General features: G+C 39.5%; 1 protein-coding gene across 1 annotated transcript in view; it reads right to left on the reverse strand.

Annotated features, from left to right (window-relative positions):
• ME1 (malic enzyme 1) overlaps positions 1 to 16,607 on the reverse strand; it is a 209,120-nt gene that overhangs the window by 11,077 nt on the left and 181,436 nt on the right. Inside the window, 3 exon segments of the mRNA NM_001135220.1 lie at positions 1,443 to 1,616; positions 4,904 to 5,046; positions 6,728 to 6,833. Of these exon segments, the coding sequence (NP_001128692.1) occupies positions 1,443 to 1,616; positions 4,904 to 5,046; positions 6,728 to 6,833 (423 nt within the window).

The following is a 16,607-nucleotide window of genomic DNA, read 5'->3' on the forward strand; positions in this document are numbered from 1 at the left end:
ATCCCATGCACAGAGGAGCCTGGCAGGCTACAGTCCATGGCATTGCAAAAGAGTCAGACACGACGTAGCGACTAAATAACAAAGGCGAAATTTCGGATCCTTCAGAGTGTCAAACGGTAGCGTAACACAGCGTCCTTATTGGGTCTGCTGTGTGGCATTCTGTGAATCTTTCCTGAAGGCCCACAGAAGAGCCTGCTTCGGTCCTTTTAATGACTTTACAAACACCAAACTCTCTGTTTTAATTTCTTTTTAGCTGAAATACTAGAGTGGTTGCTGTATTCTGCACTGGACCGTGAATGATGAACATTTCTTCACTATACCAAATCAGACTTTCATTTCAAATCATCAAAATGTCACCATTTAGGAAGGTTCTCCATAGAAATCTTCTTCATAGAGGATTCTCCAAATCTTATTTCATGATTTGGAAACAAAAATTTTAATTGTCTCACTATTGTCACAGAACTTGATCAAAATTTGCAGATTTTTTTTTTTTTTACGTTCCTTCTCTTGAACTCTGTTAATGGGAATGCAAACTGGTACAGCCACTGTGGAAAATAGTTTGGAGGTTTCTCAAACTAAAATTAGAACTACCATATGACCCAGAAGTTCCACTTCAGAGTGTATGTGTGTATATATATATATCCAGACAAAACTATAATTTGAAAAAAATGCACGTGTCCCTATGTTCAGAGCAACATTATTTACAACTGCTGTGATATTGATGCAACGTAAGTGTCCATCAGGACAAATGGCTAAAGAAGACGTGGTATATACATATAATGGAAAACGACTCAGCCACAAAAAAGGTGAAAATTTGCCATCTGCAGCAACAGAGACAGACTTGAAGGACATTATGCTACGTGAAATAAGTCAGGCAAAGAAAGATAAATGTCGTATGATGTCACTTATACGTGGAACCTAAAAAATGCAACAAAATAGCGAGCATGACAAAGCGGCAGCAGACTCACGGATATAGACAGCAGACTAGTGGGTACCGGTGGGGAGAGGGAAGGAGAAGCGGCAAAACAGGCGGAGGATTAAGAGGCACAAACTATTGTGTATAAAACAAGCTACAAGGACATACTGTACAGCATGGGAATACAGCCAATATTTTACAATAGGCAAAGATGGAGTATAACCATTGAAAATTGTGGATCATTATGTTGTACACCTGTAATTTATATAATATTGTACATCAATTTAAAAAAGGTCCCTTTTAAGGGATCAGAACAGTCTTTCTGCTGGCTACAGAAGAACAATGCTTACTCGTGACTCACTGTGAACTTACAACCCACCCCTTACTCCCCTGGGGGAAAGATTTGATCCTTGGACTTTACACCTCCTAGGGAGTGAGCTGAGACACTAAATAAAACAGCAGATGGCCTACAAGGAGCTGATTTGAGATTTCACAGCCTTGACAGACAGACAGTATTTTACAATACCTCAGCAGTGGTGAGAAAAATCTTATCCGTGATATGCCTCAGTCCACACGCCACGACACCAAGAGCAACTCCAGGGAACACGTAGGAATTGTTGCCTTGGCCAGGATAAAGAGTCTTTCCACTCGGAAGGGTAACGGGATCAAAAGGACTGCCGCTGGCAAAAATGGCGCGACCCTGCAAGACAGACACACAACTATGAAAAGAGGCAGGGTGTCTTCAAACAGATGGATCCTAAGAGAACAGTGCAAGTATTTAGTATTTAGAAAGAGGTCTAATTTTTCACTGACTCCCTATAAGTGTGAATGAGCAACCTCTCATGATGGTGGTGGTAAGTTCTGAAGTGGGTGCTTATCTCTTTCTCTATCTTCCTCTCTGCTCCAAGGAGAAGCGTACAAAGTACAGGAGACCCCAAGACCACCCCCTGTTTGTTGGCGGTGGTCCAACACACAGGGCCATCAACCATCTCTAGTCTAGAGGCTTCCACTTATAGGCTTTTGAAGACAAAAGTGATGGGTTGGGGTTTGAGTCTTAGAAAGGCTGACTTTATAGGTTAAGAGTTAAGGGGTCAACACGCTTCCATGTAATCATTGGGACAAATTTTATATATTGCAAAGAATTATCTGGAAGGTCCCATAGGAAAAAAAATTCACTAGCACAAGCAGGATTAGCAAATAAGAATAAATTATCAATAATTGTAAAAAACTGTCTCTATATTTTTTTCCCCTAGTCTTAATATTGGGTTGGCCAAAAAGTTCACATGGAAAAACTCAAACAAAATTTTTGACCAACCCAATATTTTCTCATGTTTTTGAGGAACCTCATATTTACAAGTTTTAAGACAGCAGGAACTCAGGGCCTGTCAGGGGCTAGATTCCAGACTGCCAGAGCGAGGGGGCATCTGTGTGATCTGGGAGGCGATACAGATGAAACTACTCAGTCCTCGAAAACAGAGATAGGAAACCCTTAACAAATAAGTATCACAGTCTAAGAAATGCCCTTGAAAAGCATAAACAGCACTAAATCCCCAACGTGAACGTGAAGTCACTCAGTTGTGTCCAACTCTTTGCAACCCCATGGACTGTAGCCCACCAGGCTCCTCCATCCATGGGATTTTCCAGGCAGAGTACTGGAGTGGGTTGCCATTTCCTTCTCCAAATCCCCAAAGTACAGTTTAAATGGGAATAGACTGAATTATAAATTTCATCCCTCTTACACCTAGAGTCTAAATCCATTATGATATTATATTAACTTGCTTAGATGGTAAAGCATCTGCCTATAATGCAGGAGATCTGGGTTCAATTCCTGGGTCGGGAAGATCTCCTGGAGAAGGAAATGGCAGCCCACTCCAGTATTCTTGCCTGGAAAATCCCATGGATGGAGGAGCCTGGTGGACTACAGTGCATAGGGTCGCAAAGAGTCAGACATGACTGAGCGACATCACTTCACTTCACTTCACCTTTTCTGTAAAGGTAAAGTATAATACAAATCAACCTTATCTGGGGTATTAAAAGAGGAAAATAGATGAAGGAAAAAAAAGAAATTCTCATCCAGATGTTTATCAGACACTTGTTGTATGTTTCATAAAAGCAGGTTTTGTTTTCGGACAAGTCTGATACTGTCAGCTCTGACTAGGAGATAAGATGTTCCATTATAAGCAAATCTCTAACGTAACTGAATTATATTCACATACATAACTGATACATATCCTTGAAAATTATATTTGAGAAAGAGACCTGCAACGTGATATACACACTTGCTTATTGCTCTCCTGTCCTTCACTCTTTCTCCTGCTTATCACTCTACAATCACTGCATTTTATGGACACTGTGTGTATACTCAGTCATGTCCAATTCTTTGTGATTCCATGGACTGTAGCCTACCAGGCTCCTCTGTCCATGGGATTCTCCAGGCAAGAACACTGGAGTGGGTTCCCATTTCCTTCTCCAGGGGATTTTCCCGACTCAGGGATCGAACCCACCTTTCCTGCATTGCACGTGGATTCTTTACCACTGAGCCACCTGGGGAGCCCATGGTATTAAATGAATAATGGCTAAATATTCTCATCGATATAGACGCTAAATATGGAGAAGGAAACTTCTCCATACCATTTTGGTATAATTATCATTTTTCAGCATTCAAGAATCTTTTTGTATTTTATATTTTGAACCTTTCCTAATAACTTTTCACCTGTGCCTGCAGCAGTAGAGACACCCAGCAACAGGTAGCCTATTTCTCGTTCTGTAATCCTCTGGCTGAACCAGTGTTTTCAGCTTCAAAATGACTTTCAATTTTATGTATAGCAACAAAGAGCATTAGGCAAAATCATGAGTTTAGGTCATTTATACCAGACACATTCAAACTTAAAAACACAACTATATAAATTTGGCTAAATTTGTTTACATCTAAAGTTGAATCTATCAACTTTTGAGGCCTATTGAAATATGCCAAAACAAAATAAATACTTAAGCACTTACTTATTACATGCATATTATGTGTAATACACCATTCTAAGATTTTGTTATTGGGTTTTTTTTTTTTTCCTTTAAGGATTTGAGGACTGAGTTATGTGAGGCAAATTCCCTAATCTAGAGATGGGATAAAAATTTAAATTCTTTAGTGCACTGATGCCATCCCAAAGAAGAGAAATAAACAATGGAGTAGCTCCTCTGCAAAATTTCATTTAATTCTAGTAATAAGCATTTAAGGATACAATATTAAAGAAGTAAGGCCATCCAGGTTTATTTATGCATCAAGTTTAATTTATGCAGAGTGCTATAGCTCTGTCTTGTTTATCTTCTCTAGTTCATTTTATATTTATTTACAAATAAAAAGTGTTAGATATGTGTGACTCAACCTCTATTTTGTCGAAATGACATTTTCAAGTCTTTGAAGGGGAAAAGGAGCTCTTGGCAATATACTGGTCAAGTACATATTAATAAACACAGAGGATGAAAGTCACATGTTTTGGAAATAGTTATGTACTGAAGCTTTAAGGATGCCTATACTAACCTGGCTGGATGTCAAAATAACTGCCCAAATGCTCCACCCACAGCATCAAAATCCAAACCCAGGAGCAGGCAGCAAAGTAAAAATAAGGCTGTGGTTTTATACTGTATGCTCCAGTGTTTAGGAATAGCTAGTTAAAAGTCATTTTAATAAGCATCTAGGATCAAGCATTTTCCTCTTTAACTTTTATGTTTAGATCTTAGATACTTCCAAAGCACTTAAGGAAAAGTATCAATAAAACATTACAAAGTTTATTCTGTTTTATTGAAGAACAGGATTTATACGACACTCTAAAAAAGGATACGGTTCTTATCCTTCCCAACCTGTTCACTTCTCCTTCACTCTTGGTTGTAAAATGTTTAAAGGTTAACTGGCAGGCACCTTAGATACCCTGGGCTTCCCTATACACAATTTGACTATTAAAATGTCAGTTACGTGTGTTTTTTTTCCTTTACCTTCGTCAGTTTATAGCACTGCTCTGCAGTACATTCTGCTTTACTAGTTGGATTACTCAAGGCAAAAATAATAGGCCGTTCATTGAAGGCTGCCATGTCTTTGATAATTTGTTCTGAGAACGCACCACCAATCGCAGCAACTCCTAACACAGAAACAAGAATCCAGTTAACAGGACCGTCACCGGCTATTCGATCCAATGCCCACCCCCCGCCGCCCCGCCAACAATGAGACACGTCAGGTCATTTTGTAATGTACCCTAAGCAATATAGAATATTTGTATGAAAATGACAAAAAGAGATGTCCGTTAATGCCAATAGTCTTTAAGGTTATAGTATCTATGAAAAAAAAAAACAGTTTTAATATTCGGCTCATGAATAGATTTAATGACCAATCACTAGGAATTCCGATAATAGGCATTTTTATTGGAAAAGAGATGTATCTAATATATATTATCTCTCTGTACTAGAAGTTTATTTCAGTGTCTGAGGCTACCAAGTAATCATGTTTTCTAATCCAGTGCTAACACTTAAGTCAATCACCCCCTTCAATGACAGAACTGAAGTATGACTCTTTGAGAGAATTCGAACAGACAAATAAAGCAATTAGCATCATGAAGATTTTAAACAGTAAGATTCCTGATAGAACACATTTTATAAAAAAACAACAATGAAGGTTTACTACAATTGCTGTCATGGAGTAAATACTTGTTTTTATTAGGGTTCTCATCCTTATTCTCAATATCGTCATCTGTTGTTGCACGGGAGCTTCTAGAAATGGAATGTATGACCAAGTAAGGGCTGGCATTATATACACACAAAATGAAGCATATAAAGCTTCAAAACTTTGAGATTTTTTTTTCCAAACACAACAAATTCGTCCACACTAAACATCTTTCTGTGCGCATGCAGTATGGAAACTACCATGTCGTCTGCTATGGGGAAGATATAAGGACGTGAAATTACAGTCTCTGTTTTCAGTCTTTCTTAACCTTGGCCCCATGAGCATTCTGGGCTGGACAACTCCTCGCTGGGGGCAGGGGTGCTTTACTGGGCGTTGGAGGAGGTGGAACAGAGTCCCTTGGTCTCCACCCAATGATGTCGGCAGCCCTGACCTTCTCCCTCCAGCTGTGACAACAAAAATGTCTCCAGACATTCCCAAATGTTTCTTAACAGGGCAAAATCGCCCCCATTCGAGAGCCACTGTCTGTCTGGAATAACTGGCCTGGCCAAGTGCTGGATGTGCCAGGTATTTATTGACAGGTTGACAGAGTTAGCAGAGGGAACCACCCCCCTCAGCTGGCATCATCGGTAACATTAACAAGGTGGCACTGAATTTACAAATCTAGGCGTCTAGGGGGCACTGCTGCTTCAGGGAATAGGTACCTTTGTTTGTGGAATTCCAAAGACCAGAATTTCAAAAAGCTAAAGAATGTCTCAAAAATTATCAGCAAGAGGACTTCCCTGGTGGTACAGTGGACAGGAATCCCGCCTGCCAGTGCAGAGGTCACGGGTTCGATCCCTGGTCTGGGAGGAGCCCACACGCCATGCGGCAACTAAGCCCGTGGACCACCGCTACTGAAGGACCACGTGGCCTACAGCCTTCGCTCCACAACAAGTAAAGCTACCTCGGTAAGAATCCCACGCACAGCAACAGGAGTAGCAACCACTACCAGAGACAGCCCTCATGCAGCAACAAAGACCCAGTGCAGCCAAAAGTAAGAGCAATCAATAAGTGATTTTTAAAAAATTAACTGTAAGGGAACAAATCAGGCCCACGTGGGGTGGGGACAGGGTTTACAGGAGAGGGAAGAAGCCAGAGCTCACCAATGAGGGCAGTTGGTTTTATATCTTGAACGATGGCTTCGAGGTTCTTCATTTCTTTATGTTCATGGGCAAATTCCTCTTTCTCTTGTGTTAAGGCAGCACGTCCCTAAGTAGAGCAAATAAGCAGAAATGATAAATCTGCTAAGTGTATGAGAGTCAAGGAAGTTTCAGAATATTACACATATTAGCAGAATTTACACTTAATAGGTTTACGTAGTATGTCTTCCAGCTGTTCTTAAAGTCTCCTCTCCGATTATCAGAGAATTATTTCATTGACTCTTGTCACAAAGATTTATATTTCAGACAATGCTCCAGGCAATGAGGGTGTAACAGTGAACAAAATAGTCTTTCCCTATTTAACAATTATTTAATATTTAATTTTGCAAGAAACACACGTTAACAAATGGCAATGCAAAATATCATTTAAATAAAGATACTGTTTATTAGAAGATATGATTTGTGTTGACGAAGCTGTGTCTTAGAGTGCAGAAAGGCCTTTAATGGTTGCATAAATCCTTTACCGACCACTCACTAAGAATGGAACTTGATGCCATATTTATGTAATACTGTGATGTTCTGAATAAGCATTAGCTTCATGTGCTTTTTATTTTGTAATGTTTTGATCATAGTTGTACCCTGTATTATCTGCTGCTGCTGCTGCTAAGTCACTTCAGTTGTATCCGACTCTGTGTGACCCCACAGACAGCAGCCCACCAGGCTCCCCCATTCCTGGGATTCTCCAGGCAAGAACACTGGAGTGGGTTGCTATTTCCTTCTCCAATGCATGAAAGTGAAGTTGCTCAGTCGTGTCCAACTCTGTGTGACACCACAGACGGCAGCCCACCAGGCTCCCCCGTCCCTGGGATTCTCCAGGCAAGAACACTGGAGTGGGTTGCCATTTCCTTCTCCAATGCATGAAAGTGAAAAGTGAAAGGGAAGTCGCTCAGTTGTGTTTGACTCTTCGTGACCCCATGGACTGCAGCCCACCAGGCTCCTCTGTCCATGGGATTTTCCAGGCAAGAGTACTGGAGTGGGGCGCCATCGCCTTCTCCACCATGTATTATCTAAGAAACATCTAATTATAATATCCCAGACATAAAAAGGAACTTAGGGTGGGGGTAGGGAATGCTATCTAAAAATCTGCTTCTTTCATTTCCCCCCTGCTCTTTCAGTATTGTATCTTTCCACATGATTAGTAGATCTGAAGATGAAATCCTCATCTACACTTCCATGACCAGCGATAATATCTGCTCAATTAGAATTCTCTTCGTTTATCTATCATTCATTTTCCTTACTTCAATGAAATAGTTAGTCACTCATCATGTCAAACCCTTTGTGACTCCATGGACTGTAGCCTACCAGGCTCCTCTGTCCTTGAAATTCTCCAGGCAAGAATACTGGAGTGGGTAGCTGTTCCCTTCTCCTGGGGATCTTCCCAACCCAGGGACTGAACCCTGGTCTCCTGCATTGTAGGCAGATTCTTTAGTCTGAGCCACCAGGGAAGCTTCATTAAAGAATGAGTGATGAAATAGTTTTTTATTCACAGGAAGAAATAGTTAAATTAAGTGTGCTACTTATTAAAACTTGACTTTTAAATTGTAAAAACAACAGGTGGCGCTAGTGGTAAAGAACCCATCTGCCAGTGCAGGAGACCTAAGAAACACGGGTTCAATCCCTGGAGTGGGAATATCCCTCGGAAGAGGGCATGGCAATCCACGCCAGTATTCTTGCCTGGAGAATCCCACACACATTGGAGCCTGGCAGGGTACAGTCCACAGGGTTGCACAGAGTCTGACACTACTGAAGTGACCTGGCACACACACCTATTAAACTTGACTTTCAAATTATAATAATACTCTACCTATAAATTTTGAAGATTTTGACTACATAATAAATCAGTACCTAACTTTATATGGTTGGAGAAGGCAATGGCAACCCACTCCAGTACTCTTGCCTGGAAAATCCCACGGACAGAGGAGCCTGGAAGGCTGCAGTCCTTGGGGTCGTGAAGAGTCGGACATGATTGAGCGTCTTCACTTTCACTTTTCACTTTCATGCATTGGAGAAGGAAATGGCAACCCACTCCAGTGTTCTTGCCTGGAGAATCCCAGGGACAGGGGAGCCTGGTGGGCTACCGTCTATGGGGTCGCACAGAGTCAGCCACGACTGAAGTGACTTAGCAGCAGCAGCAGCAACTTTATATGGTACTTTATAGCTTATAAGTTATCTTCACATATTTCATTTGATCCCGTCAACAATTTGAAAAGTAGGGCAAATATAATTAGGTTTTTGCATGAAGAAACAGAGGCTCCAAGACAGTACGCAGCTTGCCTGAAGCAGGTGCTAAAACTGAGTCTTTCCAACAATACAACACTGTCCAGTTCTAGAGAAAACACTTTACAAATGATATATGTCAGATTGTATGCAAATTGTTACTCCTGGTTCAATATTCTTGCTTTAAAAGGCTATTATCAACCTACACAGGAAAAGAATCTGAGAAAGAATAGTTATGTGTGTATGTATAACTGAATCACTTTGCTATACACCAGAAACTAACACATTATGTTAGTTTAGCTAGTTAGTATAAATCAAGCTTCAGTCTGGTGCTTACTTCTTCAAAGGTTTAGAGATTTGCTTTTCAGGATACCTACTGCCAGAACCTCTGTTAGGTTCTCTAACAGAGAAAAAAAAAATCTCAGGATAACTATTCACCTACTCCAAAACAACCGTAGTCATCTCAACCTGGTGTTATGTAATCTTGAGGGCTGCTGATAATAAATGTATCTCTTAGAGAAGACTGAATGAACCTCAGGGCTTTGCCTCTTGGCCTTTTGGTTTCCACCTGACCAGGTTTAAGTATCAAGCAAATATATTCCAACAAAGGACTAACCAATGCGGAATATGGTCAGAGGAATTACCATACATCCTAGATCTTTCCTTCCATGTTATATTAGGGCATTCTAGTATCACTTTTTCTTCTTTAATAACAGTAAAATATGATAATTAATCTTTTCATGTGATTTACTTTGGAATAGAAAGCAGAACCCCGACCAAAAGGGTTGTGAGGAAAAGACATGTATAAGATGTTCAGGATTATTAACAGAATAGGAAGTACTAAAAATTGTTTTTAGGGGCGAATGTGTTCCTGATTTGTTTATTCTAAAAAATGCGTGCGCTCACAAAACAGTAAGATTCCACACAATCCATGGTAAAACACCATGGCCCGCAGAGAGAAACATAAGAACGAGGAGCCACAGAGAGGGCTTACCGAAGCTGAGTCAGGAAACAAGCCACTCTTGACCATTTAGCTGCTGACAAACAACATGCCAATGAGAACATATCCAAACTGCTTCTGGTATACAGCTTTAGATAAATTTGCATATGATCACATAAAAATGAACACCTATTCATTTTCTTAAAGAAAGCTGAGTGCCGAAGAATTGATACTTTTGAACGTGGTGTTGGAGAAGACTTTTGAGAGTCTCTTGGACTGCAAGGGGATCAAACCAATCAATCTTAAGGGAAATCAATCCTGAGCATTCATTGGAAGGACTGATGCTGAAGCTCCAATACTTTGGCCACCTGATGTGAAGAGCTGACTCATTGGAAAAGCTCCTGAAGCTGGGAAAGATTGACGGCAGGAGGAAAAGGGGACGACACAGGATGAGATGGTTGGATGGCATCACCGACTCAATGGACATGAGTTTGAGCAGACTCTGGGAAATGGTGAAGGACAGGGAGGCCTGGTGTGCTGCAGTCCATGGAGATGAAAAGAGCCAGACATGACTAAGCGACTGGACAGCAGCTCATTTTCATTATATTGCCAAGCCAAGAGGCAGCCTTCTACATGAGGAAGTGAAAGCAGCATGAGAGTAAGAGTCTCAGAAATGATATGGGCAGCTGCAACAACTGCATTCAACCTCGTATAATATGAATGGTACCACTGCTACAAGAAAGCTATAAATAAAAGAAGAGGGTCTAGTCTGTTTATATTGAATGTGGACCTACAAATCCATAATATGAAATGAATTTAAAAGATGTTGTGAGTGCGAGACATAATCCCCATTTTTTAGTTCAGTAATTCAAAATATTTTCCTCCGCATACTGCCCCAGATTATCCCAAACAGCAAATTAAAAATGCTTTAAATGTATTTTACAACATTGTTCTCAAAGCTATTAACTGTGGTCAAAATGAACTGATACAAATTGTGATAAATTTGTGGCTTAGGGACATGAATAAATATACTAGTAGCAGAGTCCACTCTAACAGCTAAGAGCAAATACATTTATGTTACTTCCAAAAGCTTTAATAATATAAAAAAAATAAAGAAAACCTCCCCAGAAAATGCCATCTACAAATGCTGGAGATAGAACTCGGGCTCCCTCCTTAGGCCCTTCCATTCACTCATGACCTTGGGCAAGACCTTTGGTACTTCCATGGATGCTGGTTTCTCCATCTAGAAAATGGTTTGGTTTGGTGATGATGACAGTGTAATGAAAACGAACCTGATCTGGGCTTTACAAAGCCAACTGAGTGCCAGACACACCTGAGGAAAATTAGATTCCTGAGGCCTGCTGCCAGATATTTTAATTCAAGTCCAGGATGAGGCCCTGGCATCTGTGTGTATTTTTTTTTCTTTCAAACTTCTCAGATGATTTGAGTGATTAGCCAGTTTTGAGCATCACTGCACTAAAGGGTTTATCAGATGTTTACCAGAAGCATTTTTTTAAAAGATAATACGTGATCTGTTTTCAAAAAAGTAGAAAATGAAGAGTTCTAATGAAAGAACGCTATAAAACAATTTTACATTATTTTCTAGCACAGATTTCTAGTGCTCTCTTGGATATTTCATGAGATACCATGAAAAGTATTTAATACAGCTTAAACCCCCTAAGTTTCCTGGAATGAGAAACAAATCATGACGAAGACTGATAAACATTATAGGAAAAGATGTATGCTTATGCTCTTATCATGAACATCTTACTTTATTAATCATCGCAACAGCACTGGCCGCTCCAGGCCACTAAAGCCAGAACTTGGCCAGAAGACATCTGTCTAGCAAGAAACATAAATTACCTACAGCCTCACCCCAAAGACGTAATTCTTAGTGGGGACTTAGGAATGCAGAGGGAACACTGAAAGAAAGCCAGGAATCATGCATACCAGCATCACCAAAGGGCTCGACTTGCCAAGAACAGAAAAGTCAAAAGACAAAAATACAGGTCTCCCAAGTATTTTCTATACAATTTTCAAAGCTGATGTGCTGATCTGGTTTAGATTAAAAAATTGTTGGAATAGGACCTTCTCTGGATCTGTAATATTCAGGCAAATGTCTTTACCTTTGGACTTCTGTTTTTCTGTACCAATGGCTCACTTTTCTCTTTTCAAAATGCAATTTGGAATACACCTTCTTTACGCCAAATACTTCAGCTGGAGGTAGATATAGATTTTTTTTCTGTTCAGTCTCCCTTTTCAGGAACCGTTGCTGAAATGCTTTTCGCCTGCATTTGCCAATTTTTCTCTCAAGTACCCTGGGTGTTCACTGGAAGGACTGATGCTGAAGCTGAAACTCCAATACTTTGGCCACCTCATGCAAAGAGTTGACTCATTGGAAAAGACTCTGGTGCTGGGAGGGATTGGGGGCAGGAGGAGAAGGGGACCACGGAGGATGAGAGGGTTGGATGGCATCACCAACTCAACGGACATGAGTTTGGGTGAACTCCGGGAGATGGTGATGGACAGGGAGGCCTGGTGTGCTGTGATTCATGGTCGCAAAGAGTCGGACACGACTGAGTGACTGACCTGAACCTCAAATTCTATGGTGTTTCTTTTCTTTTTTAGGAGTCTCTACTTATACCAAATGTACTATGAATATCTAGGAATTTCCTTCAGATATTAGTATCTCTTTGGTCTCCGCCCACCCGCCGTGTTTTGTGCTGATTCTTAGTATAGAAGATAGAACCAGACTGAACAACTATCTTTTTCACAAGCACCTATGTGCTGGTGGGGCCTGGGGGAGGAAGGCAGCAAACACTGTCCAGATTTTGAGTTAGCATTTCATTTCCCAGGAGGTATAAAAAGTTAATTGTACACTGCCACTGATAAATATGTATTCCTTCCTATGCCAGGTACTAGAACTCTTGAATCCATGCCTGCTTAGACAACCTGCCCCATTTTACTGGCCTGACACTGTTGTCATTAGTTTTTCAGAGCTGAATCTCGCCCCCTCTGTATCTGAAGACAGAACCTTCCTAGCACACTATCAGTAATATCCCAGTTGCAGTGTAAGTGTGTGCATTTGCTAAAGAGCTCAGAGCTGGGTTTCATCATCGCAGAACAGATTAAAAGATGAGTGACGTGACAAAAGCATTCCATGTTAGAGCACAAAACAGGGGTGCAGGGTGACCATAAGGGAAGATACTAAGTGGGTAACTCCATCAATACTCAATGGAGTAATTTAAAAATATTTAATTATGCACTGTTGAAAATCAATAATTGTTAAAAATCCATAATTTTCTGAATGTCTGCAAGACTCATGCATATAATCTCTCTCTGCTCTGTTTAATACATACATATACACTGGTCATACTCTAGAAGACATGGAGAAGAGGGAGGGAGAAAAGCAAGCCGGATCCTTTCCACCAAGCTTCAACGTTTCTTAGGAGTTCGATTTTTTTAAACCACAATGTCTGAAATACATGAGCCATCATTCAAGGTGGTGAAAGTACCACGGGCTACGATTCCGAGAGGACCACAAGGAAAAGGAAAACTTTTCTAAACAGCATGGAGTTTCCAGTTCTAGACCTAAAAATTAAACTCTCAGGGAGGAAATAACTATACTGTCAAAACTACCCTTGTAGCATATAAAATACTTTTATTCACTACCTCTTCTTTATAGGAACCAAACATTGAACTAAAAGAAATAACTATAAAGAAAACACTGTTTTAAAAATTGAAAATAGTTATGTAAGCTAGAGCAAAAGAAAATAAAAACAAGATAGTATAGTCCTATTCTGAGTCAGACGAAGCTTATCCTTCACGGTATCTATTAACACTCCACTGTTTATTTTTGAGATTTCTGCCTTAGCTCTAATTTGGCTCATTAGTGAAAGTCAAATGTATTTATTTAAGGGAGAAATTAAGTCTGGATTGGTTTGTTTTGAGATTTCTTGTCCTCCCTTAAAAGGTTTTGTGATTTCTTGTCCTCCCTAAAAAATGGTCCAAATTATCACTGTGAAACACAAATCCTAGTCATGCTGGCAATGCTCCTCCTTTATCCTTTCTTTACTGTGTTTATTCTCCATCTAATTTTATTTTGGAATGATTTATTTTAAAGAAAATATTGGTTTAATATTAAAATATACTAATATTAGCTGGCTAAATAGATATGTCAACTGTTTCTTGCTATAAGATACGAAAACTATCTGAATATTATCAGTGACCAAATAATTCATTTCAATCAACCTTAGTGATATTGATGAATTATTTAAAATGCTGATATTATTGAACATATATGGATGTGAAATAAAAGACAGAAAATACCATAGATGTCATGCTGAAAATGAAAGCAGAAAACATGTTAGAATAATATTATCTAGTCTGATGATGATAAACTCCATAAATGCACTAACTTCACAGTGATACTTTTTAGTTCTTGGTTTTATGTCTTTAAAAACTGAAGGAGTTTGACTTATACAAATTTTTATTTAACACATTAAGATAATTTTTATATATTATAAACAACTGCATTGTAAATTAATGAAATTAATGAAATGATTATAACTGGCTCTCAAGAGAGGCTGTAAAAATGCTAAGGATAAAGGATAACAAGCACAGAAAGATCATATAAAATTGAGAGCTAGATTATACTAATTTAGTAATTATTCTAAGATTTACTAGTTTTGCCACAAAAATCAACATAGTAATTTTGACTGTTTAAGAACATGAAAGAAAAAACAATGGTGAATTGAAGCCTCATATGCTTCTCATATTAAATAGTGCAAAACTATTAAACATGTAACAGTCTTTTTAAACATAACTTTATTTACCTTGGCAAGAAGAATATATGCAGTTCTTTACTTTGGCAAGTAAAACACATGAAATAAGAGTGACGAATTAGGTCTAGGCAACAATTTCACAGTTATTCCAAATACTAGTCATGCTATAATCCGTTATTCTAAGTATTGTAATCCATGCCATTTGGAGTCTCAGTTCAGTAAGTCTACGTTAAAATTACTTGAGATGCTAGAATGTATGTATTTTTAGGAAGATTTCTCATTAAAATGTCATTAGAAATCACAATCGTTGGCTTTCACCTTTTTGAGTCTTGAATGTATTGCACCCCGAAGTACAGCACCTTGTGTATAGCTTTCCCCACGGCTCCCACTATATATATGCGAATTATCCCCAAATCTCCATCTCTGGGAGTCCAGATCCTTTTTCTGAGCATCCGCCTTGTCTCTTCAACTGCCAAGGGGACATCTCTATCTGAGGTCTCCACAGACACCTTTACCTTGCGATGTCCAAAACCGATCTCATTATCTTTCCCTTAAACGGGCCTGTTCTTTACTCCTTTTTAAACAAACAAGCAAACAGCAGTGGCCACATCACTTACACAGACACCCAAGGCGTCCTGCTAGACTCCTCCCTCTGCTCTAACCCTCCCTCCATATTTAACTGGTTACGAAGTATGCCAATCCCATTTCCCGCATACCTACCGAATCAAACATCTTTCACTCACTGCTTTATTTCAGGCCCCAATTACCCTTGATCCGTGTTAATGCAACGGTTTTGTATATAATGTCCTTTCCTCAGCCTCATCTCGTTTCAGCTCATCCTCCGCGATGCCATCAGCGACAAGAGCCTGAAAACTGCTCAAGTGCAGGATTTAGAAGAGCCTTCATCACCTGTCACTCTATTCCTTTCAGTCTTAACCCTAAGTTTTTTTTCTCAAAATAATTTCTTTTGCAAACGCTCTTATTCTGTCCAGAAGGCACTCAGTCATTAGTTCATTTATTAATAATATACTCGTTGCCAATACTCGACACTAGCAGGGCTCTGAAGATAGCAGAGAGGTGGAAGACATGATTCGTAACTTCAACCAGGATCTCAGAGTGAGTTTGCCATTCAACTTCCCTTGTTTCAGCTTTGCATGTAAGAAGCTGAAGGTGTCCATGGAGACTCTAGATCAACTCCTAACTCTTCTTTTCAAACATAGCTGGAGAGACACCTTGCTTTGGAACCATCCTCAGCCTCCCCGTGATTCTCTTTGGTGTGGCGGGAGCACCATCTCCTGTGCACCCCTGGCACCAAGCACATATTTCTATAACACTGTCATGTGGAGTTGTAACTCTTGGCTTGTTCAAGTTTTTCCCATGAGGCTGGGAGCCTCCTGAGATTAAGGGCCTTACCGTGTCCCCACAATAAGCACAAAGCCCGAGCCACAGATGACTTCACTCAGCAAACGTTCTTATTTCGTGACAGGATATGTCATATGGCCACAGTGTACAGTTTGTTACAATTATGCTGATTTTTTTAAAGCACTAGCAATTTTTAAGCCAAGAAATGTAAAGCTATTTCCTGTATACTATAAACAATTACACTGTCATTTATTGTTAATAAGACGACTATCATTTGGTCCTCAGGAGATGTTGTAAAGGTATTTTCAGTCTTATTTCACAGCTTTATAGATACTGATTTGCTACCAAAAGTTATGAACCATATTTTTGTTTCATTTAAAACAAAATTTCTCTTAAATCTTTTTAAAAATGAACATTTTTCTAGCTTTAAAGAAAAATAAGTACTCAGGAGAATTTGGAATATGTAGAAAAGCGCTAAAATCAGTTTTAAAGTAATATGTATTTGATCCATTTCTTTCTA

Source organism: Ovis aries, chromosome 8 (assembly GCF_016772045.2).
Source record: "Ovis aries strain OAR_USU_Benz2616 breed Rambouillet chromosome 8, ARS-UI_Ramb_v3.0, whole genome shotgun sequence".
In the NCBI taxonomy this organism is placed as follows: domain Eukaryota; kingdom Metazoa; phylum Chordata; class Mammalia; order Artiodactyla; family Bovidae; genus Ovis; species Ovis aries.